Here is a 27,731-nt window from a genome sequence, read left to right as displayed (position 1 = left end):
CTAGAGTGCTATCCACCCTTCCTCCCCTACCTGTGCTTGTCAAGTATTCCTAGCACCCTTCAGATCTTGGTTCAGCACTACTTCTCACGCAAGCCTTCCTTGACCCATCACACAAGGCTCAACCACTCTGTGTGTGCTTGCAGTGCCCCATATGTTGCTTCACTGTCATCCCCGTCTGCTATGACTGTGTTGACTCTGGATTTGCTGGTGTTGGAGTCTCCCACCCCCCACCCAGACTCTAGTGAAGACGGTGACTGTGTCTGCCATTCACTGTTGACTCTGCAGTGGCTGGTAAAGTGTCTGGTACATAGTAGCTGCTCAGTAAATATTTGTTGAATTAATGAATTAAGTCAGGGAAATGAGCATCCCCTAAAATATTGTTAATTGGTGTGGCAAGGAATTTATTATTTTGAAATGTAATTAGAACCTATTTTTTAAAGGTCTACTTAGGTGACCTATGTGTACTTAAACTGTTCTAGAGGTCTGTTAACTGTGATTTATGTATTTTTTCCTTCCAGGCGGGGACCAGGGCTTACTGAACACGTTTTTTAGCAGCTGGGCGACAACAGATATCAGAAAACACCTGCCATTTATTTATAACCTAAGCAGCATTTCTATATACTCCTACCTCCCAGCATTTAAAGCGTAAGTGCAAGTGGTTTAACTGTTGTTGGGGATGAGGCAGGGGAATGGGGCTTAACATTTATGAGGTGCCTCTTTGTCATTCTGGGGGAAATAGTAGGTAGGGACTTTGAGGAAAGACTCTTTCTTGTAAGACATGAGGCTGTGATGGGAAGAGGCCTCGGTGTTGTCGATTGCTTTAGGTTAAAGTAACCCAGAGGGCACTTGGCTGTCTACAGAACAGGTACGCATCAGTTCTGGAGTGTGTTGGCCCCCGGTACATCATCCACAGTCAAGGCCAAGAGCACAGACTGGAAGCTCCTCAGACTCACACCTTGAAGGAGTTGAGTTTGTGAACAAACTTCTGCCTCATGCTGGCTGCTGAACTTCAGTCTCCTTCACCTGCAAAAGAGGGCATTAAAATCTCCCCCCAAGCCAGGCGCAGTGGCTCACGCCTATAATCCCAGCAATTTGGGAGGCTGAGGTGAGAGGATTGTCTGAGTTCACAGGCTCAAGAGTAGCCTAAGCAACTTGATGAGACCTCATCTCTATGATAAGTCAAAATATTAGCTGGACATAGTGGTGCGTGCCTGTAGTTCCAGCTACTTGGAAGGCTGAGGTGGTAGGATTCCCTAAGCCTAGTAGGTCGAAGCTGCGGTGGCCATGAGCATGCCACTGCACTCCAGTCTGAGCAACAGAGTGAGACTCCAACTCAAAAAAAAAAAAAAAAAAACTCCTCCCATAGTTCCGTGGGAGGAAGCAGGCAGCAGTATGCCTAAGAGGAGGGGCTCTGTGGGACACCCTAGAGCAGTCACTTACTGATGGTGACCTGGGCTAGTTATGGAACCTCTCTCACTAAGGGAGTGATTATGGAGTTTAGAAGAGGGCTGGCCTACCTAGCGCTCATAACGTGTCAGGTGATGAGTCATTTTTATTGGAGAGTCTGTATAGTGTTCGGAGTAATCTCTGAAGCCAGAAGGGCAGGGTGTGGGTCCTCACATTGTCATGTTTCTGCTGCATGACTTAAAACTCTGTTCCTCAGTTTCCCCGTGTGTGAAAAGAGGAAAGTAGTCCCTCCCTCACAGGCTGTCAAGAGGGTAAGGCGTGAATGTACGTCGTGTACTCGGTGGCCATTTGTTGTGTTTGTTTGCTGAACACTGTCCCTGGCGTGGTTCTGATGCCCCTGACAGTGCATGGAGCCTGTGGCAGTGTTTATCTCACTCCAGTCCTGGATCCTGCTCTCTAGCCTGTGACTCATGTGTGTTGAACTGAGGATATGATTCAGATTTCTGGAAGGGGGGTGGAGCTAGCTGTCAGGTTGGTCCTGAGACAACTGTGAGCCGTGAAGCCCTCTTTGTAGTCGGTCTGTCTCTCCAGTCTTGTCCCGTGTGGGCATTCCTGAGGGAGTGGAAAACAAAGGGCCTTTCTCTCCTCAGGTTTCCTTATCCAGAATCCTCTTCAGGAGTCTTGCGCCACTGTCATGAGCGTGTCTGGCTTGCTGTGGCAAGAATGTTTCCTTTTCTGTTCTTTTCTGGGCAGACTCTGTCAGCATCCCCCAGATAATGACCATAAGCATCTTGTGTTCTTTTCTCCCTTGCTGCTTTGTTGGCCTGTGTCTTTCTACCGGGAAGCAGGCATACTCTTACACTTACCAGCTATATTCTGAGTAAAGCAAACAGAACAGCATTCCCCTTAAGGGAGGAATAGGGAGAGCATTATTTTCACCCCTTGGTCCTTAGCCTTGTAAAATACAAACCTGCCTGGCATGGAAATGTGAACCTGACTTGTTTTAATCCGTATTGCCTTATAACTAACTCTGCCAATTTGAACAGTGTTCCTCCAGACCAGGGTGGCTTGAACTGTAGAGCTGAACTTATCAATAATAGGACATTTGCTTATAATTTAATTGACTAAATTTGGCAATTAAAGTTTGGCAAGCAAAAAGGTGAGAGTGCAAAGGAGCCATGTGTTCCCTCCCCGAGTTCTGTGTGGGGAGCATGTGGTTCATTTTGACTTCATCTGATTTTCACCTTACTCCTCACCATGGAGCATACCCGCTTCAGGGATAGCCTGGTTTGCAGACTCTGCTTACAGCATTTCTATTTTAACACAGAAGAACAAGAAGCAGACGGAGCCGAGTTGTTTTAATGGGTAAGATGGATTTGTTTGCTAGAACCTTAAAACTCACTCGCGAACCCAGTTGTTTGGATATCCTCTAAATGAATCCCTTTAAACCCCACCCCCCAACCACCACCACCACCAGGAAAACAAATCAATTTGAGATCTAAATTACCAAAATGGCTAAGAGGTTCTTCTTTCTGGCTCAACGAATGAATGCTAATTTTGGAATCTCCTTGGTTTATTGAAACCATAGAGTATGTAACGCACTGGGAAAGTGGGGCCAACTCGTTGGCCAGCCTTCTGCCAGCCCATGGACCGACGGAAGGCACTGTGGTTCCTGCTCCTGCATGGCTCACCCCTGGGAGTCAACTCTACATTTCTGCGATGAGATTGCTCAATGCCCTGCCTTGTCTCACTGTGTTGCTGCCTGTTTGAGAATGTTGACACCAGATCAGAGAACTCATTTTCCCTTCCCTCTGCCAGAAAATGTTTCTGTTTTCCTTGCAGGAATTTGTCTCTAGAGACTTTTTTTTCTTACATTCCCTTATATTTGGGGAGTGCTGAAAAGACCCAGGTAGTTAGTTACATTTCTCTCTTGTTTAAGCTTTATGTAAAGTTGTGGTACAAGTCTTTTTAAAACTAAAGTAGCCTATCATGAGAGCATTTGGGCCACTGTGGCTACTCCTCAAAGAGCCCTGTGATTTTGAAACCCCATTGTTGGGTTCAGAATAACCTTGGTGGTCTTCAGGACTGAGTAGGTCCATAGTGTGCTGGCAGGTAGAATGGGGGACCATGGAGTGGTTTGGAGCCACTTGGGCTTCATGGAAGAAGTCGAGGATTTGTCCCACCAACTCCAGTCATGTGCTATGAGGTCACTAAAGCAGTATTTAGACACCCCAGAATCTTAGAGCCTTGGATAGCTAGAATTGTGTGGTCTTTGCTATTATGATGTTTCAGCTAAAGGATGGCCTGATATGGAACAAACTTTTTTTTTTTTTTTTTTTTTTAGACACAGTCTGTCTCTGCCACCCAGGTTGCTGTGGAGTGGCATGACCGTGGCTCACTACAACCTCCAACACCTGGGGGCTCAGATGATCCTCCTGCCACAGCCTCCCAAGTAGCTGAGACTAAGGGCATGTGCCACCATGCCCAAATCTTTTATTTTATTTTATTTTATTTTATTTTATTTTATTTTATTTTATTTTATTTTATTTTATTTGTAGAGATGAAGTCTCACTTTGTTGCCCAGGCTAGCCTCAAACTCCTGGCCTCAAGTGATCTTCCTACCTTTACCTCCCAAAGTGCTGGATTATAGGTGTGAGTCACCATGCAAAGCTTGAATGAAACTTAATCCTGTTTTAGCCGTGAAGTAGCATACTAATGCTTTTCTCTCTATACCATTTGGATAGAACAAGACATAAAGGAAGCAAACTTAATAATTTTACCACTTTGAATAACTACTCAAACATAACTTCTGAAAAACAAAATTTGTAAGTAATATTTTTGTAAGGGAAGAACCTCTTTTGACATAGTGTAACTTGAAAACTAAAATGCTTGGTTTAGGATCTTTAAGTTCATTTGTAATATTTGCCTTGCATAACAAGCCATAAGTACATTTTTTAAATGAAGTAATATTTTTGAAAGTATCTAACATAATGTTTAAGACATAGAAGACTTTTAAGCTTCTGGTGAATATTCGTTTCTAATTTCTTTTTTTGAGTTGGAATCTCACTTCATTGCCCAGGCTAGAGTGCAGTGGGACACTCATGGCTCCCCCAGCATCAACCTGCTGGGCTCCGGCGATCCTTCCACCTCAGCCTTTCAAGTAGCCATAACTACAGGCGTGAGCTACCATGCCTGGCTAATTTTTTATTTTTATTGTAGAGACGAGGTCTCACCAAGTTGCCCAGGCTGGTCTTGAACCCATGGACTCAGGCAATCCACTTGCCTCGGCTTCCCAAAGTGATGGGATTACAGGCTGAGCCACCGATCCCAGCCTGTTTTTGATTTCTTAAGTTTTCTCCAGCTGGATTTTTTATTTCATCCATGTAGCATATAATTTGATTTGTGCATGATACTGGAAAAGAATCTCATTAGTCTTTTGAAATCAGCTATTTAGTTCCATTTTTCCTTTGCCTTATGTCCATCAACTAAAAAGCTCTTTATGTGCTATTTCATGCTATAGAAAATAGGCCTAAAGCAGAGATACAGAATCCTCTGGTATTGCTTTAAATCACCACACACATTAATTGGTCAAATTGATTGAATACAAAGCCTCACTTACCGAATAATTTCCATATAAATATTTTATTTTACCCTTTTACTCGAGTTTAGATATGACTTGAGACCTGGCCTAGTAAAGAATTTTTGTTAAATATTTTCCATTTATTTTAATGCTTTAAACTTTTCTGAAGATAATATATCCCTTTCTTCTTTAAGAGTCGGACTCATTCAGTAAGACTTTATCACCCCTATTTAAATCAATATTTTTCCCAAAGAAATTGAACAAATGCTATTGTTCTTTTGTATTTCTGACTGAATGGTTTTCTCTTGATCCCCAAGACCCCCTTGCACCAACGCTTCCCCCATGACTATTGTCGTTGAAGCCATAGCCTTTTATTTTCATGTCTTTTCCCACTCCTAAATCTTCTCCAAAAGCCCTGAGACTGACACAAAAAGGGGTTGAGTCTCTTTTTTCCCTCCTTGTTGGCCTGCTCGTCCTGTTGCCAAGCCTGGAGCACCAGAGCACATATGTGGGCCACACGTTTGGCTCACTCAAGGCCCCGGGGTTGAACAAGGAAGTCAAAGTTCAGTCCACCAACTACCACCCAGGAGCACAGACTTTCCTGTACATGGCACAGTCCGTGGCAGCTTGTGTGTAGAGAGAGAACCAAGCAGTGCTCGCGCAAACGTCTTTCTGTGCAGTAGTGATGCCTGTTGGACCCCAGGTGCCCCCCACCCCCCTTCTCAGCATGGCCTTTTGGTCATTCTGACCTCAGCTCTAAGGGGCTAACTCTGTCAGATGATCTGCCCTTGGTCTCACTGCTGCCTTGTTCTGATGCCCTGCTGAGTTTTCGTCACCAAGCGAGACACTTCCAAAGCAGGCCCAACTCAGCCTTGAGAGGCTGCTCTGACAACAGCAAAAAGGGCACAAGGAGCGAGACCTGGCAGAAGTCTGGTTGGGAATTGTCATCTCAGTAGGAGAAGGAGCATGGGCCTTGTGTGGAGGACATTCCTTTCTTGGGGGTCTCAGACCTGTCGGCGGCAGACTATATTTGTCACACAGGTGTGTTTTGGTTCTGTTATACAGAATTTTTGTTTCTTTTTTTTTTTTTAATTCAGTTATCAATGTTTGAAAATTAGAGAATTTCCCACAAAACCCAGGTTTCCAACTTCTCTTGAAAAATCAGCTATTGAGTGGGATATGTCAAATATGACTGTTACCAGTTTGTGGCCTCAGAAACTAGAATGGTGATTACACTTCCTGAAGTGGGAAGGGCCGTGAGTGAAGCAGGGTTTTTTTGTGGGGGAGGTTATGGACTGATCAGAGATGTGTGGGATGTATTAGGTTTTGGATGCCTAAAGGTGCATGTTCACATCCTAGGGCAAGTATGGAATAGGTAAGTAGATACAAAAGTCAGGAGTTCAGAAGAGAGGCCTGGGAGAGACGAGCTGTCAGCAGATCAATGATATTTATAGTCATGAGGCAAGAAAAGGTACCCAGGGGAGTGATCATGGGCAGATAAGAGTCCTGAAGAGTGAGCCCCGGGGCAGGAAAACAGGAGGAATAGGGACAAGAAACCGAGGGCAGCAAGGCAAGGGAAGCCCAGGGCAGGCTGGTGTTGTGGAAAATGTCTCAGGAGAAAGGAGTAATCCATATGCGGCAGATGCTATGACAGGTCAGATCTGAGGACAGCAGAATTGACACTGCCTGTGGAATGTGGAGCTCCCCAGTCGCTTCGGCAGGAGAACATCTGGTGGTGTGGTGGGGGCAAAAGCCTGATTTCTGAAACAGGTCCATGGAGTGGAGGAGGGGAACCTAGGCGGTGCGTGTGGATAGCTCTTCTGAGGCCTCTGCTTTAAGGTGTGGCAGCTGGATAGGGACGCAGGCAAGAGAGGGTGGTGGTGACTGTTTTGTGAAGACAGGAGATGTCACAACATGTTTTTATGTTGGCGGGAATGATGTAGCGGGGGGGGGTGACATCAACAATGCAGAAAGCCGAGGGGAGCCACTGGAGTGCCGTCCGTGGTTAGGCATATGAGTGGAGAGGATGGCTCCAGGTAAGAGCTAGGACACTTCCCTCAGTTCCATGAGAGAAGGCGGAGAAGTTGGGCAAAGATACTGGTGGGTGTGTGTGTGTGTTTTGGCTGAAGGACTGAAGGAGCAGTCAGCTGGGAGAGTCTAAAAACGCTTCCCCTAGGAGAGTCTCCCAGTACCCCGGTGAGTCTTGCCCTGACCTGGTTTGTAAAGCAGCCAAACCTAGTAGAGAGTGTAGTTGACTAGGTCCTAGTCTAGGTTATCACATCTTGGGTTTGATGCCGACATTGTTCTGATTTCCAGGGCACTGCTGGTGGGATTAGCTTGCCCAGCAACAACAAATTGGGTGGGTCCCTGGTGGCTACAGTTGTTTACCACTGGGTAGTAGCAGCTGTCTTGTGATGGGACATGTGCTGTCTGGTGGCCCACAATACCCTACCTTGGCAGGTCCACTTCTCCTCTGCATGCTAGCCCCACCCCGTGGGTACTTAGGTTTGTGACGTTTGACTTAGGTGTGAGTGGGTGACAGAGGAGAGGTGGCTGATTGGCTGTGGGGGAAGGGCTTGTGTGTGGCTGCACCAGGTGTGTGAGAGAGTCTGAGAAGGTGTGTGAGTGAGCAGCAATGTCATAGAGAACATGAGTCACTGAAGTGGGCAAGAGGATGCTTGGCACAACTGCCCAGTGTCCCAAAGAAGTGTCACACAAGCAGTGCTGCCTTTCTCGTATCTAATTCAACATTGCACTTAAAGAGCTTAGAACTAAAACGGCTCCTGTGTGTACATGGACGAGTATCTTTTCCGTTCTAAACGGTTCTGGAGTCTCACCCACACATTACTGGCTACATTTCTTCACCACTAAACTAGTCATGAAAATTCTATCTGATCTTTTGGTAACAGCAGGTCACAGGGATAATTTTAACGGCTAACATAAGCAGTATTATTGCTGGCTTGGGTTCAAACTGTGTCTTGTGATCTGGACGACTCTTTTGAGATTCTATCAAGTTAAAATTAGAATACTTATTTTAAGAGATGTATGCAAGCTGAGACAAATCCCCATTACTGGGTCAGAATGAATGGCTCTCAGTAATTTAGAGACAATCGCGTTGTGTACCCAACTTTTTTTTTTTTTTAATTCCTGGCTGGTAATTTGGTGGATAAATCAGGGAGTGAGTCGGTAAACCTTCTGGTTATCCTTGTCCTAGGTCGAGGTCAGTTCAACATTGTCTTCTGATATCAACATTTCTCCTTTTTATCTGTTGGCTAACTGTTTTGCTTTTAGCTGTGCACTATAAATTTCTGACTGATATGTGATTGTTGTCTTTGGGAGAGAAAAAACACTAGAAAAATACTCTGGATTACCCTTTTGTAAGGTGTACCTCCAAATTTGCGTTCAGGCTTTTAAGCAAGAAGTAATTTCCCTTTTTCCTCATGACCTTTGCTCTTATTTCATTTTGATGTGACTATTTTGGATTTTCATACATGACTGAAGAGTAAATTGATCACGATAATGGAAAATGATTTTTTAAAAGATATTCCTCAGGGAACATGACTGAGACATAAAAATACTTATTTGAAATGTATATCAAGATTAACTGAAACTCTGGATACAAAAACAGATGAGTGTTTGAGCCCTATTGCTCATCTGTGCCGTGTACATATGTCTCATCCTGAAAGCTCATAGAACAAGCCCTGCAGACGCCTGGGTTTGTAAATAAACAGTTTTGCTGTACAGTGAGAACATCGTTCTGTAGCTGGCACCTACACATTCACGTAAGGTGGCCGGTGTTGGGTCCTGACAGTCCGCCTTCTATCGAGCCAAGGGCTGCCCTTGATGGTTTCCAGGAACAGATCTGCGATGACCACCTCCCGCAGAACTGCGAAGTCTGTCTTCACTTCCCTCCCACCTTCCTATCTGAGCCCAGTCTTTCCCGCTGAGCAGCTGCCTTACTTCCCACTCCGCTGCCCTCGAGGGGCCTTTGGCCTGGCCCGGGCCTTCCAGGTTCGGTGACTCATTCAAGCCTGCTCTTCTCATGAGAGCCCTTGCTCTAAAACCTCCCACCACTCCTTACCAGTATCCATTTCTATAGGTGTTAGATGGATGGCGGTTAGATTCAAGCAGCCTCAATGCCTGAAGTATCTAAAAGGGTTTCCAACTGGGTGTAGTGGCTCGCACTTGTAATTCCAGCTACTTGGGAGGCCGAGACAGGAGGATCACTTCAGGCCAGTAGTTTGAGAACAGCCTGGGCAACAGGCGCTCTCTCATCTCTTAAGAATATTTTTTTAAATTAACCATCTGTGGTGTGCTCCTGTAGTCCTAGCTACTTTGGAGACTGAGAAGGTAGGAAGATTACTTGAGCCCCAGAATTCAAGGCTGCAGTGAGCTCTGATTGTGCTACTGCACTCCAGCCTGGGTGACAGAATGAGACCCTGTCTCAAAAAAAAAAAATGTTTTTTTCTATTCATTCCTTGCTGGACAGAAACAGGGCTGACCACGTCCTATACCCACGATGTATCACGTCTTCATGTCCACGTCTTCCTTTCCTCCTCTCTCTCATGCTTCTCTCTGCCTTCACACTCTTGAATCTGATTCTGATCTGCCCCTCAGTAGCCTGGCTCTAATTAGTTTTTAAGGAAACCTACTTACATCCTACATTTTGTGGTTTTCATTGTTGTTGCAGACATTTTGATAACCATTAGGGGGTCATGTATCCCTGTGCTGTGCCACCTTCCACAGTCCTACACACCTCTCTCGTCCCTTCCTTCCCTTCTTTGTCTTGCTGGCACCTGAGGAATTCCTTCCTTTTGGACAGAAAGAGTAGTCTCACCCACATTTAGGACCCTTTCAGATCTGTTTCTACTTTGACCAGCCTCATCAAGAGGTTTCTTAAAAACAAGACTATCCTGTCTGTGAAAGGACTGTCCAGTGGATACAATTTCTCACCTGTTGGGGTAGAATAGGTAAAGAAGGTAATTTGAGCCAGGCACAGTGACTCACACCTATAATCGATTCCAGCATTTTGGGAGTCCGAGGGAGGAGGATTGCTTGAGCCCAGGAGTTCAAGACCAGCCTAGGCAACATAGCAAGGCCTCCTCACTACAAAACATTTTTTTAAAATTAGTTAGGCACACCTGTAGTCCCAGCTACTAGGGAGGCTGAGGTGGAAGGATCACCTGAGCCCAGGAGGTAGAGACTACAGTGAGCTGAGAGTATGCTGCTGCACCACTCCAGCCTACAGTAGTAAGACCCTGACTTAAAAAAAAAAAAAGAAAAGAAAAAGAAAAAGGAGAAGAGAAAGAAAAGGTGATTTGAGGAAGAAGGGTCCGTCTCCTGGCCACAGGGAGTAACACTTAGAAACATGAATTCATGAGGGTGGAGCCCAAGGCCTGAGCCATAGTGAAATGCAAAGCATGGATTATTTCACAAGGAAGGCCATGGGGTGGTATCTGACCGGCATGAACCTGGTGTCCAGGATGGTTGCAGAGGCCCCTGAACCGATGTGGAGAGGACCTGAGCCACATGGCACAGACAGAGCCAGAGGCTGAGATGTGTGTACATTTCCACGTCCCACAGAGGACTGAGCAGTCTCAGTGTTCAGGCGGATCGTACCATTATACCCTTCCTCAATGTGAGCTCTGAAACCCCAGTTCCCAGGGAAGAGCAGGGAGACCCTTAGACACTGTCCAGCACAGTCCACCTGTATGTCCCCCGCTGATGCTAGGAAAGCACCACCCACGTCTTGTTCTTCCTTTTCCCCTAATCTCTGTGCAAACTGCATCCTCGTGAACAGATTTCTTCTGTCTTTTTGCTAAGTTGCTTGCTTTGTAATTTTCTTTCCTATTGATTACTTTCTTTTTTTTTTCTTTTTCTTTTTTAAGTCGGGGTCTCACTCTGTCACCCAGGCAGTGGCACAATGACTGCTCATCACAGCCTTGACCTCGTGGGTTCAGGTGATCCTTCCACCTCAGCCTCCCAAGTAGCTGGAACTACAGTGTGAGCCACCAAGCCCAGCTAATTTTTCTGATGTTTGTAGAGATGAGGTCTTACTATGTTGCCCAAGCTGATCTCGAACTTCTAGGTTCAAGCAATCCTCCCAAGCTGCTGGGATTACAGCCATGAGCCACCCCGCCTGGCCCTACTAGTTACGTCCTACTGCTGGATCCTTAACTACACTTGAAATATACCTTCCCCTTCAAATTAACTGTCTATCATCATGAGTTAATTCATGGATTCCCAAGTGTCACTCTTAGACAATGCCCTTATAATTCTGGGAGCATCTCACAGTAGCAGTCTCAGTGAAGAGCCTTGGCTCTGAGCCAGACTGCCTGGGTAGAAGCCCAGCCTTGTCACTTACCAGCCATGGGATTTTCCACAAGTTACTTAACTCCTTCATGCCTCAGTTTCTTCACATTGTTGTTTTGGAGAGTAACTGAGTAAACCATGCAAAAAAATAACCATAGTCTGGCACATGTGAATGCTTAATACATGTGAGCTGTTATGACGACTACTGCTTAATGTTTGTGAACTGTCAGGAGAGCAGGTTAGAAAGGAAAAGGGTTTAGACGATATTCATGTTTTAATTTACTTTAACCAATATCACTATCATCTGTGACTGTGTATGACATATACAGTAGGTCTAGGCACGTGGTAGGTTGACGCTTCGCCATCACTTAATTCAGAAGAAGCAAGTGCTACGGCTCCAGGCAGGGATGTTGAGTCAGGAGGGGCAAGTGTCTGGGGAGACAGAAGGAACACCTGCTCATTCCTGTGTGCTTTGTTTTGGTTTTAGAACCCAAACAAGCTGGGCTCGGTGGCTCAGCCTGTAATCCCGCGCCTTGGGAGGCTGAGGTGAGTGGATTGCCTGAGCCCGCAGGTTCGAGACCTGCCTGGGCAACTTGGCGAGACCGCATCTCTACAATAAATCAAAAAATCAGCTGGGCGTGGTAGTGTACACCTGTAATTCCGGCTACTCGGAAGGCTGAGGCGGAAGGATCACCGAAGCCCAGCAGGTTGAGGCTGCGGGGGCCGGGAGTGGCCACTGCACTCCAGTCTGAGCGCCTGAGACTCCAACTCAAAAAAAAAAAAAAAAAAGAACCCAAACAAGAAATCCCACACAAATGTCAGATCCCTGGTGTGGACTCCCCCATCATCACCAGAACATTTGTTGAAGGCACTTATCTGAGTCTTACCCATCTTTCCCAGGAGGTGCCCAGCCCCTGCTTCCTGCACAAAGCCTCTGGAATGCCTCCTGCCGTCGTCGTGTTGGAATTCCTATAGCCCCTTAGAATCAGCGCTGCCCTGACAGGCTCAACTCATTGCTTTCCTTGTGGTGTTATTGCTTTTTTTTTTTTTTTTAGATGGGATCTCACCCACGGCATGCCCATGCTGGAGTGCAGTGGCAGGATCACACCTAACCTCTGACTTGACCTCCTGGGCTCAGACGATCCTTCCACCTCCACCTCCCAAGTAGTTGGGACTACAGGGGCATGCCACCATATGCAGCTAATCTTTATGTTTTTTGTAGAGATGGGGGTCTCACTTTATTTCCCAGGCTGGTCTCAAACTCCTGGCCTCAAGCAGTCCTCCTTCCTTGGCCTCCCAAAGTGCTGGGATTACAGGTGTGATCTACCATGCCTGGCCATTGTTACTTATTTTTGCATAGATGACCTATCTGCCTATTTGGACAGAAGCCTCATGGGGCCACACATCAAGCATAGTGCCTTACATATAACAGTTGCTTATTTAATTGATAGCCGTATCTGTGCACAGATATGGGCATTATAATTTCTATTCTTTCTCTTTTTTTTTGAGTTGGAGTCTCACTCTGTCGCCCAGACTGGAGCGCAGTGGCCGCTCCCGGCCACCGCAGCCTCGACCTGCTGGGCTCCGGCGATCCTTCCGCCTCAGTCTTCCAAGTAGCTGGAATTACAGGCGTGTGCTACCACGCCTGGCTAATTTTTTTATTTATTGTAGAGATGAGGTCTCACCAAGTTGCCCAGGCAGGTCTCGAACCTGCGGGCTCAGGCAATCCACTCACCTCAGCCTCCCAAAGCACAGGATTACAGGCTGAGTCACCGAGCCCAACTTATAATTTCTATTCTTTTAAAGATAATGTGTGTGTGTGTGTGTGTGTGTGTGTGTGTGTGTGTAAAATACAGTGTGTATAAAATAAAGAGCAAGCTCAGGGAAATCACGTATACTTTTCACTTTCACTTTCAGAAGTAGAATGATCAGTTGCCCTTAAGAGGAAGGAACTTTACAAATAGTCTATTTTTCTTGCATCTTTTTAGAGTGGCGGCATCATCAGATGGCAAGAGCTCAGGTGTTAAAGGCAAAACTGTGCCAAATGCGATCTCTGCCACTTAGTAGCTGCGTGACCCTGGGCATCTCACTTAGCCTCTGTGAGTGAGCCTCAATTAACATGTTAGTAAAATCTACTATGTAGAAATATTATTATACCCATTCGTGTTCTTAGAGAATTTGATCCCAAACATAGTTAACCCTCAGATAATGATAGCTATTTATTAGGTCCCTAACATTAAAAAATAATAGTAATAAACCTTAGGAGATAGGAAAGATGGCATGAACAGAGCTTGTATTATTTTGATCTGTAGATCATGCGCAAATACCTTGGTTGCCTCTAGGATAAATCTACTGGAATCTCACACTTGAGCCCAGTACTCAAGGATCTGTCTCATGTTACCTGTCTTTCCCTACTGGAAGCTTCCATGCTGGCTCTAACTGGAGGATACTTGGTCAGCACATAGGGGCTCCCCTGATACTTGCCACCCCTGGCCTGGAATTCCCTATATTGCATCAACTGCCCAGATCTCACCTTCTAGGCCAGCTCGAAGTCATATCCCACTGCCCAGCAGCTCTGCCTGCTGAGACTGGCATGCAGTGCCCTCCCTGCCTCTGAACTCCTGCGCTTGCACTCCTCCTGATGTCCCTTTGGCACTTGTTACATTCACTTTTATTGAGTTTGTTTGTTTGTTTTTATATGCATAGATTTCTGCCCAGTTGGAATAGGACCACACTTAACTCTCCTACCTTTTAAGATTTATTGCAAAGTACAGTGCATATACAAAAGAACCATACCAAAAAATGTGCAGTGTTTTAAAATCCCCTTTACACAAGTTAAGAAAGGGAACACAACCAGAATCTCAGAAGCCCCTTTTTGTCCCTTGGCCAGCATAACTTCCCCTCTTCCCAAGAGGAAACCAGATCATGAAAGTTATAGTGACTACAGCTTTCTAACCTTTAAACAGCACCTTTTCCCCTTTACTTGCCTTTATGTAAGTGGAATCATATGTAAGAAATTCTATTTCATTGGTTTATTTTTTCAACATAAATATTTTTAAAATTCATCTATTTGCTGCATGATGTGTTTAGCTGTAGTTCATTCATTTTAGATTGTATTACATTGTATGAATAAACCAGAAGTTTTCCCTGTAAAAAAAAAATAGAATGGAAAAATAATGATAACCAAGTAGTTTCTTATGTGTTGACCCAGCTCTGATAGTCTCCGCTGGGTTTGGAGCCAGGCCCCAGGTTTGATCCAGATCTGTTCCAAGTTTCTCATTCTTCCGGAAGCAGCAGGCTACCCAGGGCACATTCTTTTGCTGGCAGAAGTTGCAATTTCTCAGGGAGGGTGAACCGAAACAAGTAAGCAGTGCTTCTGTTAGGCACACTGTCACTTCTGCTCACATTCCCTTGGTCAAGTCAAGCCACATGACTGTGTCCAATGTCAGGTGGGAAGGTGTCCTCCCTTGAGGAGGCTGGAAGAAGTGGACACTTGCTGAGCAAAAACCGAATCTACTAACATATGGTGGGGGGCCCCCCTCCAAAAATCTAGAATTATTTCTTTGGAGGGCAGGCCTCTTGTAGTGCAGGCTTCCCCCCCACAAGGTAAGTGTTCTAGCAATCCATCGGTATTGGTGTACCAGCTAGTGGTGTTGTGAAAGGCTGCGTTCAGCTTCAGTGAATTTTTTTTTCTGGAGATTCTTTCAGTGCATTTGTCCATTTCATAATGGGTGGTTTACAAGCGCACCGCCTACACCCTGCTGATGTTCAGCAGTTTTCGCCCCAAAACAGCATGACCCCCCTGCCCCACCCTCCCTATTCACCTGTTCTCACTTGAATGACTCCCCATGAAGAAAGTCCTCTAAGGGAAACATTTTGCTGATGTGAAAGAGGTGAAACAAAAAAATGGCAGAAACACTAAAAGGCATTCAAAGTGACAGGTTCAAAAACTGTTCTGAGCAGTAGAAAAAGCATCTCAATAGGTATATTGCAGAGTACTTTGAAGGTGACTGAAGTTTAAACGTAAGAATAAATACACAATTTAAAAAAATAAAATCCAGTTTTGGGGAATCCCCCCCTTGAATGGCCATCTGGATTGTTTCCGGTTTATGACTATTTCAAACAGTGTTGCTACTGTGAACATTTTGACTGTGGCAAGTGTGCAAGAGCTTCTTGAGGGTACATGCCTAGGAGCTGAGTGGCTGGGTTGCAGCACCACAGTTGTACTTTTCCTCTTCACCATGGATTGCTGCTTCGGTGTTGCCTTGAACCACTGCTGCTTCTGCATTTTTGTGTGTATTTAGCACACGCTTGAGTAAGTATCCAGCTCACAGTTTCACAGTGAGCTCAGTTTCTTGTTCAACCCATACTGTAGGACAGAAGGTGCACCATTAAGGCTACAGAAAAAAGTGCTGGTTTTTTTTTGTAATTTTATTTTAAAGATGTGGGGTACCTTTTTGTCAGTGCCCATAATCCACTAACCATTTCAACTTGTGCTCACTCGGCAGGTTTGGTGCAGGTGCCAAAGTTGTGCATTTCCTGGGACGAGTCAAACCATGGAATTATACGTATGATCCCAAAACAAAAAGTGTCAAAAGTGAGCCCCGTGACCCCACCGTGACTCATCCAGAGTTTCTCAACCTGTGGTGGGACATCTTCACCACCAGTGTTTTACCTCTGCTTCAGCAATATGGCCTTGTCAAAGACGCCTGCTCATACCTAAATGTGGTAGGTTTGGTTTTTTTCTTCCAGATAGCTGAATGCTGCCTTTTGAAAAACTTGTTATGTTGATAGAGATGGGGAATATTTAGCGGCATTTTAAACAAATAAATATAAGATTTTGTAGAAAGAAAATAATAACCATCTTATGGGGAGAAATATTACCAGCAAAAAAAAAAGAAAGAAAGAAAGAAAGAAATTATGGGGCAAATTTTATTAGATCTGAGAACATAAGAAAGGTTTTTAGAGTTTTGTATATACACCCGTATATTGCAGCTATAAAATTCTTAGCCCCTTGTCCTATGAACAGATTCTGAGATTATTCCTAAAGTAGTAGCCTATGAAAATAAAAATGTTTTAGAAACTGCAAACATTTAGATAGTTATATTTTGTATGTGCCAGAAGATATGTTTTAGAGCATGTATCTTAGAAAATGTGTTTTCAGTGAAAATCACAAGAACGTGAACATACAATAAATACTTTTGTAGGATTATTTTGATGTCCTGTATTTCTACTCTTATGATTATACAGGATCTTGGAAAAACAGTGTCTTTGTAGGAGGGAGATGACTTGTTTATATTTTTAGTAACCCTCTTTAGCATCTTTTCTGACTTTAAAGATCCTCTTCTGAGGTTTGTTCTTATGAAAGAATTAGAAGAGGATGAGAATTAAACTGTTATATGTTACATACTGAGATACAAAGAATGGAACTGAATGGATGAATTATAATCAGATAATCAGTAATTACCTGACTATAAGAAATTATGTTATAAGAGTCTTCTCTTTTCCATGGTATAGATTTCACCATTTCATTTATTAGCATTTTTACCAAAATGTAGAAGAGAGAGAGAAATAACACTTGCTTTTTTTTGAAGACAGATGAGTCTCACTCTGTTGCCCAGGCAGCAAAGCAGTTCACTGCAGCCTTTAATGCTTGCTCCTGGGGTCAAGCAATCCTCTTGCCTTCAAGTTCCCAAGTAGCTAGTAGTACAGGCACACACCACCACACCCAGCTACATTTTTTTTTTTTTTTAAATAGATGAGGTCTCGCTATGTTGTCCAGGCTGTTATCAAACTCCTGGGCTCAAGCGATTCTCCTGCCTTGGCCTCCCAAAGTGCAAGGATTATAGGCATGAGCCAATATGCCTGGCATTAACACTTGTATTCTTACTCTGTCCCATTTTTAGAGAAAAATTAACTGAGGATTTTAAAAACTGATGTAACTTAGTTGTGTAACAACAGACTAGTCAAGTAATAGAATGGGACTCAAACTCAGGTCTGAGAGACTTTATCCTTATTAAAATTTGATATGGACCTTGTGAAAGTGTTTTTCTGGCTGGGCGCAGTGGCTTAGCCTGTAATCCCAGCACTTTGGGAGTCCAAGGCAAGAGGATTGCCTGAACCTGGGGGTTTGAGACCAGCCTGGGCAACTTGGTGAGACCTTGTCTCTACAATAAATCACAAAAACTAGCCGGGCATGGTAGCAGGCATCTGTAGTTCCAGCTACTTGGAAAACTGAGACAAAGAGTGAGACTGTAACTCCAAAAGAAAAAAAAAAGTGTTCTTCTACTGCCTAGAATTAGGAGCAGCACTTCTTATGATAGGGGATGGAAGAGTTACACTTTATTTGTTTTGTATTCTGTCACCCAGACTGGAGTGCAGTGACACAATCGTGGCTCATCACAACCTTGACCTCTTGGGTTCAGCTGATCCTTCCACCTCAGCCTCCTAAGTACTTGGACCATAGGCACATGCCACCAAACCTAGCTAATTTTTTTAAAAAATTTTTGTAGAGACAGGGTCTCACTGCATTACACAGGCTGGTCTAAAACTCCTGGCTCAAATGATCTTTCTGCCTCAGCCCCCCAGTGTACTGGAATTATAGGCATAAGCCACTATTCCTGGCCAAGAAGTTACACTTTAAATGTTGAACTACTTAACCTTGGGGTCCTCTCATAGGGAAGGTCACTGTAAATTCCCAGCCCCCATATTGTGAACAGAGGACTCTGGAAATGTCTCCCTACATCATTTTTGTTGCAAGTAGAAGGCAAAGGCAGGACTTGTCCAATGGAAGGACTTTGTTATGTTGCCTCAACTATCATACAATCCTATACCCAAACACCTTGAAATTCCAGTATATTTAATACATATGTATATCCTTATGTTTACATATATATGGCAACAAAAACAGGTAATCAAAAATTGTTTCTACCATTCTCTGTTAAAAGCAATACCTATTTGCCTTCATTCACATGGCTTTTTCTCTGCTAAGATTTCCAGTATCTTACCTTAGAGCTTTTTGAAGGGTAGTGTTGGTATTCTTTTATGGTACACTTGAAGCTGTTGCCTATCTACGTAATGAGAATCCGATTTCACGTAGCGTAGGTGGCTCTGTTTGCTGCATGTTTACCTTGTTCCTTCTGCAACGCAAGGGCTGAGAATCATGAACCAAGGAAAGATGAAGATGGGAGTTGAAACAGCTGTTCCAGCTAAGCAAAGTAAATTAACAGAAGCTATACAAGAACCGGTGCTACTTAGTAATCCAGGCAGGACAGTTTGGTCCGGTCTCAAGCCGTTTAGCTTCCCTTCTTATGGTGTGGTAACTTGCACGTGTTGCGGCTCTCTGGTTAGGTTCTTTCTGAAACATAGCCTCTGAGGTATCCTTTTGTTTAAGTTCTCAACCTTTCAGAGCCCACACAGATTGAGAATTGATCTTGAGACTGTGTGCCCTTGTCCATCCATCTTACACTTTCTAATGAACTGTTTGCAGCTTTCAGACTTGGTCTATACACTGGCTTTCTCTTGTGGCTTCTGTAGAAAGGTATGCAGAACTTAAACATTAACCCTAATTACTTTGTTCTCCCAATGTTTTCACTGAGTCAAGAAGTCTTCATTTTGTTAGGAAAAAAAAATCATATGACCCTTATATTTTTGTGTCCTTTGTTTGTTTCATGTAATACTTTTCAGTTTTTTTGCTACTTTGCATGATAATTCATCCTGGCTTTTCTCATCATCTTCAATTTATTGCATTCTGTAAAATGGTCTGATTTTCAGCTCTCCAGGAGTCTGATTATGCTCTCCTTTCTAGGAAGGTGTCTCAGGAGCCATAGCACACCTGTCCCTCGGGGAGCTTCCAGCTACGGCACAGCCTTTTGTATCCTCAGAAGAACGGAAGGAACGGTGGGAACAGGGCCAGGCTGATTATATGGGAGCAGATTCCTTTGACAACATCAAGAGGAAACTTGACACTTACCTCCAGTAGGAACACTGCCATTTTCCTGTGGACACATCTACTTCACAGGCATTTGTTTCTGATACTTAGTATCTAGAACTGGGTTGAGAAGTCTGTTACAGTTGCTAGAGGCTTTCACTAAAACTCACCAGATGAGGGGTTTTTGCAGAACAGGGGAAAACTGGGCAAAAGGTGTTAAATAGCAGTTTTGTTACATGGAAAGTGTTCTGCTCTTTAACCCTAGACTTATTTAGCTCGTGATTCAGAAATTCTCAGTTATGCTGATTGCCAACATACGTGGAAAAGGAAAGTCAGTATTAAGCTGTTAAAAGATGGCTATATCAGCTCTTAAAGTGTGCACAGCCAGGCTTCACACTGGTCTCTCCCTTGAGAACAGGACATGGCCCCCGTCCCTTGCTTGCTCTTGTACCAACCATTCACTAGATCTGCATTTTAGAATTGCCCAGTGCTGCCAGAGTGATAATTCTGCTTTCAAGTAAAAACAGCCTACAGTAACACTGTTGAGTGATTCATAAACATACCAACAAATGGCGTTAACTCACTTTATTTCTTAGTGTCTGAAGATAGTCACCAGTTTTCTATGTACAGTTAAGGCAGCATGCTAAAATGCTTTTGTTCAGTTCTGTATATTTGAAAATAGTGGTATGTTCTCTGATGGTTACCTGCAGTGGCACCCTGTATGAAAAATAAAGACTTACTGCCATATCTTGGTTGCTTAATTAAATGAAGGTTTCCTCCCACACCCTTGAAAATAGCCTACTAGAGAATTTTCCATAATTTCTGGAATTTGTCATAGTTTCACAAAATTGTATAAACCTTGACACTAGGCTATATTCTTTAAAAACTGGTATCTAAGAGATTCAAATCTAATGTTCTCCACTGGTGGTGATGGATCTAACAGACTGGAAGAAAATGAGAGCAAATGTATACAGTCTGTCTTTGCATTTCCATAGTAAGTGGGTATGCAGATATGTAGAACATTATAACCTTAAAATTATTCAGGATCAGTACTGGACCCAGAGCCTTCTAATGTTTTTATCCTTATATAGTTTAAAATGACAGCATGGAAGTATAAAGCATATTTATTAACTTTACAGATGATTCTGGGTTGTAAGAGATGCAAGCTAGGGAAAGTTAGGATCCAAATTGAGGAGAACAGGAAGAGCAGACTATCCCTGTTTTTCAGGTGCTGTGGTACAAAGACCTCTCAGAATAATTTTGACTCATCAGAACCCTTTTTGGCTTCTGGGTCCCTGGTTGAGATGAACAGAAACCTAGTCTTCAGATAAATAACACTGCCTTATTTTTGTGACCATATTGTATTTACCAGTTTTGTTCCCTAGTTTTTACATAGTAGTTTAAGAGATAAAGCTCTAAGATGAAAAGTTTACATAATTTTTAAATTTTAAATAAGTATTTAGTGAAGGCTCTTGACTTTTGGAATCAGAAACAATAACAATTTTACTATAGGAAACAGCATATAATGGTGCCGAGTTATGTAGCAGCGAAGCTCCCAAATAGCTGATTCTTTTCCTTCCCTGATCTTTCAAGGGCTGTCTTAGTTAAGGTGAAGTATTAACTTTTCAATGCAAGATTACACAAATTATACTGCAAAATCTTTTCTAGGGAGCCCAAAAGACTAAGGGTTACTTAGTAATATGTTAAAAAGGTAACAACTCAAAGTATAAGACATACATTTGTGGAGGTGATCTAATATATACTTAGTTTTTTTATACCTCTGTGAAAAATGGTGGGATAACCTTTGGTCATGAGACAAACTTGCCCACACAAAGATCAAATCCGTGCCTTTGAGAATTAGCTTCATGCTTGATCAGTCTATGATTTATGCATAAACCAAATATTTATCTTGATTCTCCTTACACCTGTGTTTTTCTATTAGACTATACCTTTTGCAAATATTTTAAAGATAATGTGTTAAAAACTTAAGATTAAAATATGAGCTAGCCTGGGAAACTTGATAAGACCTTGTCTCTACAATAAATCAAAAAATTATCTGGGCATGGTGGCGCATGCATGTAGTTCCAGCTACTTGGAAGGCTGAAGTGAAAGGATCACCTGAGCCCAGCAGGTCAAGGCTGTGGTGGCCGTAAGCGTGCCACTGCCCTCCAGCCTGGGCAACAGAGTGAGACTGCAACGCAAAAAAAAAAAAAAAAATTAAGTAGTTGTTATAAGCCAAACATCCAATCTGTCCTTCTGATTTTAGCAAATCTCACCCACATGCTAAAATGAATAGAACTTTGACAAGTACTATAAGTAAAACAAAGAAAAAATAAACCAATGTCTTTGATGTTCTCCAACATAAAGCATACACTGCCTGAGGATAATTTCATTAGCACTCACTGGCAACGAACTACATAGGATTATTTTCTTGATTAACTGCTTCCAATTTTAAGGGAAAATCTCCAATGATCCAGAGTGCTACCTGTGTATACAGGTATTATCACAACTTTTTTTAGATGAGGAAATTAAATGGAACCAATATTTTTAGATCAAGGCATTTAAAATAAACACTGATTTCTGAACAAGAAATTCAATATGAACAAAATAAAGGTGGGATATGAGTAAATTACTCGGTTATAGTACTCCTTACATACTGTCAAGACATAATGTAAACACTTTCTCAGAAACATATTTAATGAAAGATTTTAAAGAGAAAGTAGTAAAATTATGGCACTGAAGAAGTAAACTTTTGAAATTTTTATTGATTTTAAATTTAAAACAAAATCCAGTTTGAACCACAAAATTCAGTTTGAAACACAAGTGGGAATACAATGTCTATAATATATTTCTAAAGCTATTATTCTATATAATAATAAAACAGAATTAACAGCATAGCATAATATGAAATTTTCATTCCAGTGGTCTATATATTTTCTTAGGGACAAATTTTTTTTAGTTTAACAACATCTAATAGAACTGTACAAAACAAAGATTGTTTAAACAACTTGCCAAACCTATTATGAATGTGTTTTAAAACACAACTCTGTAAAAGTCTGGGTAAAGAAGCAAGCTGTCCTCCTTTACAGTGAGTTTGTAAGGCTTTGCCTTTGTAAGCAAGAAGGAGTAGGTCATACTGGTTTTTGCCAAGAACCGTCTACACTTCCTCTTACTGGAGTGTTGGTATATAGAGAACCCATATTCTGATCAACCTGATTTTTCTGTGCAATGCTAGACCTACAAGGTTTCCACTGCTACTACTGCCCGTGGAGCAACCCCAAGTTGTTACTTCATATTCATCCCTGCATAAGGTCCTAGTCTTGATGAAAATAAGCCCTCTGCCTCACCTGCTACTGCCTCAAAAAGGGACTGGGAAAACTCCTGCTAGCTTACTCACTGTTCCCTTTGAGCAAGAAATGGCACAGGCAGAGAAGGACTCAGGTGGTGAGAGATTTGGCATATACCTTAGATGTGTACCCTATAACACACCTCTGCCTCCAATCTCATCTTTCAGTCAAGTCACTTTTAATGTTATCAGTAAAATCTAAGGCATTCTTGAATCTGTATCTTCAAACATGAAGCTTCTCTTGTTACAGTAATCTTCCTTTGGAGTTAAATAAAAAGTTTCTCTTAAAGAAACAAAATCACTGACTACCTAACCTGATTGGTCAATTTCTAGCTTATGTGCCCTAAAGGGTCCAGAAGAATTCTGCAACTACTATGAATTTGCTTATTAATAAGAAAAGGACGACTGACCTATAGACAGATGTAAGAATGAATTACTGAAGTTCCAAAATCAAGTTCTGATTCTAAACACACATGACAAAGAAGTTTTTACATTCAGGATAAGATATAAGATGTCTTTAAGAGTTGCAACGACTTTGGAGGTCATCCAGCCCAACTTCCATCCAGATATCACGCCTCTCACATATAGTAGTCTTCTGAATTATAAAAATTTATAAAGTTATTTCCAAAAAAAGCTACATAAATAAAAATTATCTATTTATAGAAATATCTATTTAGCAGTTCCATAATTTAAATATTCAAATCAAATTGGGTAGAATTGGTTTCCTCTCACCCCCAGACTGTATTTACACCTTAAACATATCAAGTTACATTTAAACAATGAATGTACTACCACTTGACTCAAACAGTGTTCTAACATAATCCCTAATTTTTTCATGAACATAAAACTGCAAGTCACTTATGAGAATTATATCTTAATCTAGCTGTTAAAAAAATTGCAAGTAACTTGCTAACCTGGACTTTGGTCTCTCATTTAAGGTTTGGCTCTGGAATGCAAATACGGTTTTAGAAAGTCCAATAAAATAGATCTTTGTATAGTCTGTATATATTCGTTGTTTACAAGGACTGTAGACACTGCATCACAAATCGGAAGCTTTGGTGAACAACTAAATGTGTTCAACATAGAAAATAACTATTTGGTCAAAAGTATAAAAGGTTTGACCTTATTTGAAATATGAAAAAGCTGAGTATTTGGTAGATATATGAAAATACTCAGCATTTACTATGAAAAATTGAATAAGAAAGTAACTTTTTTCCTCAAAAAATTATTTTAGGCCACAGTATATAATGAAACTTATTGCTATTTGAAGTATCATTAAAAATAGGCTCATCTACAGGAAAGATTATGTGTCAGTAATACCTCATCACTAATATAAAATATGCCCCATTCAGAAGACACATTTTCTAGATTTCTCATTTCTAAAACTTACATATCTGATCAAACTGACCTTACTAAAATCCCACAAATTATAAATCAATTAAAGTTTTGATTTCGTTTATCTTAGCTTGTTTCATTTCATTAGCATTTGTTTTTTTAGTTCCAAAAGCTCCTGCTGCAAGTTCCCTCTTTGTGTTCTGTATTTTCAGCATATTTTCTTCAACAGAGTCCTTCACAATGAACTTTAAAAAGAAAAAAAAAAACATTAACTTGGTTAAGAACTTTTTAGAGCACAGTATTTTAAATCTTTAATGTAAAGAAAAAATCCTACTAAGAAAACTAAATGAACAATTAATGAGAAACACAATCGATAAATATGCTAACAACACTGACTACTAAAAACAAAAATGAAACTTTGAGACATGAGAATGCTCATAAAGGAAGTTACATTCTTGCAAGTATTAATGTAGCTTTCAAGAAGGAGCAATAATTCGAAACTGCTTAGATCTTTTTTCTCAATATACACTGAGAATATTTAGTATATAATGTAACTATAGTTGAGCACTGCTTTCCTGTATCACCCAATATGGGTTGCTTAATATAAAGAATGTGGCTGTAAGGACAGAAGTTACAGATCATCAGATAAGAACAGCAACAAAAAAAGCAAATTACATAGGCAACTCTAAATGACTTTAGCATTGTATGAAAAAAGCCAAGTGAGAAATTATTCTTTATCCAGTATAATTCATAAACTAACAAGGAAAAAAATAAACATGATCATCTCATTATTCATAATACAGACTTTCATTTAAAAAATCCTCATTGAACTAGGAATAAAATGTCTCAACCTTTTTAAGAACTTCTACTAGAAACAACACATTGAATATAAAACAATGAACATATCCCCCCCCAAAAAAACCAGAAACAAGTAAAGAATTATCATCTCTACTACTATTCAACATTGCATAAAAAGTCCCAGTTACTGCAATAACTAAAGAAGATGTAATACAGAATGTTACTAAAATACACAGAAGATCTAAATAAGTGGAGAGAGATACTATATCTATGTTCCTATATGGAAACATTCCTTATTTATAAAGACAGTTCTCAAAGTGATCATAAAAATCAACAGATCTCAAACAAGATTTCTTATATGAAATTTGATGACCTAAATCTAAAGTCCAAGAGTAATAATAAAAATCAATACACGTTTCAAAAAGAAGGGTAATGAGAACACCTCACCCTATCAGACATTAAAACATGCTTTAAAAAAACCACCGTTCCCTTTTTTTTGTTTTTTTTAAAGAGACAGGGTCTCGCTGTGTCACCCAGGCTGGAGTGCACTGGCACGATCATAGCTCCCTGCAACCTCATACTCCTGGGCTCAAGAGATTCTTGCACCTCAGCCTCCTAAGTAGCTGCAACAATAAGCACCACAGGCCACCATAGCTGGCTAATTTTTTTTTTTTTTTTTTTGTAGAGATGGGATCTCCTGTGTTGCTCAGGCTGATCTCAAACTATTGGTCTCAAGTGATACTCCCACCCCAAATGTTGGGATTACAGGCATGAGGCACCAAGTCTAGCCTAGAAAACCAGTTATTATAGGGGACAGGGAAACACCTCTTATCAACAGGGTGCCTGAATGGAACGTAATTGTACACCTAACCCTTAACTGTACCCCACAACATCATAATAAGAAATATTCAAAAAAAAAAAGTAATATTGCCTGAGAAAAGGAAAGAAATTAATAGGACAGAACAGTCTTGAAAGAGACCCAAGTAATATATGTGAATTAGTTTATAACAAAGGTGACATTTCCTATTAGTAGAAAAAAAGATATTTTTTAAAGATTGTGACAGAAGCCGGGCATAGTGGCACATGCCTATAATCCCAGCATTTTGGGAGGCGAAGGTGAGAAGATTGCCTGAGCTCAGGGGTTCGAAACCAGCCTGAGCAACATGGTGAGACCTTGTCTCTACAATAAATCAAAAAATTAGCCACGCATGGTGATGCATGCTGTGGTTCCAGCTACTTGGAAGGTTGAGGTGGAAGGATCACCTGAGTCCTGCAGGTCGAGGCTGCAGTGGCTGTGAGTATGCTACTGCACTCCAGCCTAGGTGACAGAGTGAGACTCCAACTCAAAGAAAAAAAAATTGTGACCCACACCACAAATCACAAATAAAACCAAAAATAAAATCTTCCAAAAGAATCAAAAGTGAATATAGAAAAATATCCTAAGACCCTAAAACCTAAAAGCTATAAAAAAGTCTGACATGTTTTAAGTCATAAAAATTGTAAAGCTTTTTAATGACAGAAAACTCAAAATTTAAAGACAAGAAAGAGGCCAGGCGTAGTGGCTCAAGCCTGTAATCCCAGCACTTTGGAAGGCAGAGATGAAAGGACTGCCTAAGCCCAGGGGTTCGAGACCAGCCTGGACAACTTGGCAAGACCTGGTCTCTACAATAAATTTAAAAATTAGCCAGGAGTGGTGGCACGTGCATGGAGTTCCAGCTACTTGGAAGGCTGAGACAGAAAGATCATCTGAGCCCAGCAGGTCAAGGCTGTGGTGGTTGTGAGTGTGCCACTGCTCTCCAGCTCCAGCCTGGGCAACAGAGTGAATCTCTGACTCAAAAAAAGAAAAACAAGGATGAGCTGGGGATAAACCATTTCCAACAAGCATAAGCAAAAGATTTAAAATCAGGCTGTAAAAATGCCAAGTCTATGGCATCTGTCAAAGCATTGGTCTTTAGCAGCAGGATTCCAAGCCTAAGGAGAACGAACATGAGTTGTTTTATTAATGCCCTGATCGGTGAATGTTTTGCATTTGCATTAGTCCTTTCATTTCAGCATTATCCATGCCGTTTTTTCTGACTGAACATGTTCTGCCTGAATTCAAATACTGACATCACAAAAGATTTAAAATCAGGCTGTAAAATGAGGCTGTAAAAAGGCTATGAAACCTTGGCAAAAAATATAAATAAACAATTCACGGGGGGAAAAAAATGAATGACATGAAATATGCTCAAAGTTTTTGGTAAATGCAAATTGGAATAGCACTTTTTTGACCACATAAGCATAAATATACATTATTTTCATACACCATAAAGCCTGTTTTGAAAGCAACTCAACAATTATCTAATAAATTTTAAATCCAGAACTCTAGTTTTCTTAACTATCCTGAAGAAATACTTGTATATATGCACAATGCTCATTATGGTACTGTTTTTATTAGCAAAAAATTGGACTGGTGAAGTAAATTTTGATGTGTCTACATGGGTTTGTAGAATAGTCAAATCTGTAAAGAAAGAAACTAGAATGGTGGTTGCCAGCGAATAGGGGAAAGAGGGACGTTATTTAATGGGTACAGAGTGTCTGTCTGAGGAGATGAAAACATTCTGGAGATGGATGGTGGTGATGGTAGCACAACACTGTGAATGCACTTCATGCAACTGAACTGTACACTTTGAGATGGCTAAAATGGCAAATTTTGTTATGTAGGTTTTACTGCTATTTAAAAAAAAAGTGTTTATCTAAATTTACTTATAAGGTAGTCTCCAGTGTATAGTTTTAAGGAAAAAATATGTTGCAGAACAACGAAATATAATCCTATTTTAAAATAAATGTCTTTAAGGAGAGAGGTATACATAAATATAAACATATATAACTAACTATAGGGAAAGGGCCCTTAAATGGCATATATTAAACTATCGGTGGAGGAGAAAAAAGGTGACATATTTTGCGCTGCATAATCCCACTTCAACCATTATTATAATAATGTATTCATGCATTACTTGTACAATTTAAAAAGCCTTATCAAT

The 27,731-nt window shown here is 41.5% G+C and overlaps 2 protein-coding genes across 12 annotated transcripts in view; one reads left to right on the top strand and one right to left on the bottom strand.

Annotated features, from left to right (window-relative positions):
* The window catches only part of GYG1 (glycogenin 1), a 35,142-nt gene extending 15,166 nt beyond the window's left edge, over positions 1-19,976 (top strand). The window contains exons 4-7 of one of the 3 annotated variants that reach the window (XM_021706421.1): positions 519-645; positions 15,808-16,027; positions 18,789-18,839; positions 19,107-19,976. In XM_021706421.1, coding sequence (XP_021562096.1) covers positions 519-645; positions 15,808-16,027; positions 18,789-18,839; positions 19,107-19,280 — 572 coding nt within the window. In that variant the 3' untranslated portion in view covers positions 19,281-19,976. The remainder of the gene's footprint in view (positions 1-518; positions 646-15,807; positions 16,028-18,788; positions 18,840-19,106) is intronic. The other 2 variants (XM_021706422.1, XM_008072974.2) reach the window with 2 other exon arrangements.
* Positions 19,977-21,974: 1,998 nt separating this feature from the next.
* HLTF (helicase like transcription factor) overlaps positions 21,975-27,731 on the bottom strand; it is a 66,935-nt gene continuing 61,178 nt past the window's right edge. For 5 of the 9 annotated variants that reach the window (XM_008072967.1, XM_008072969.1, XM_021706419.1 and 2 more), the window contains one exon: positions 21,975-24,155. In XM_008072967.1, the coding sequence (XP_008071158.1) occupies positions 24,003-24,155 (153 nt within the window). In that variant the 3' untranslated portion in view covers positions 21,975-24,002. The remainder of the gene's footprint in view (positions 24,156-27,731) is intronic. The other 4 variants (XM_008072968.1, XM_008072970.1, XM_021706418.1 and 1 more) reach the window with 2 other exon arrangements.

This window comes from Carlito syrichta, unplaced genomic scaffold, assembly GCF_000164805.1.
Source record: "Carlito syrichta isolate Samal-C Ts95f unplaced genomic scaffold, Tarsius_syrichta-2.0.1 Scaffold315561, whole genome shotgun sequence".
Lineage (NCBI taxonomy): Eukaryota > Metazoa > Chordata > Mammalia > Primates > Tarsiidae > Carlito > Carlito syrichta.
Note: the sequence above shows the minus strand (reverse complement) of the source record. Positions and strands in the feature narration are given on the sequence as shown.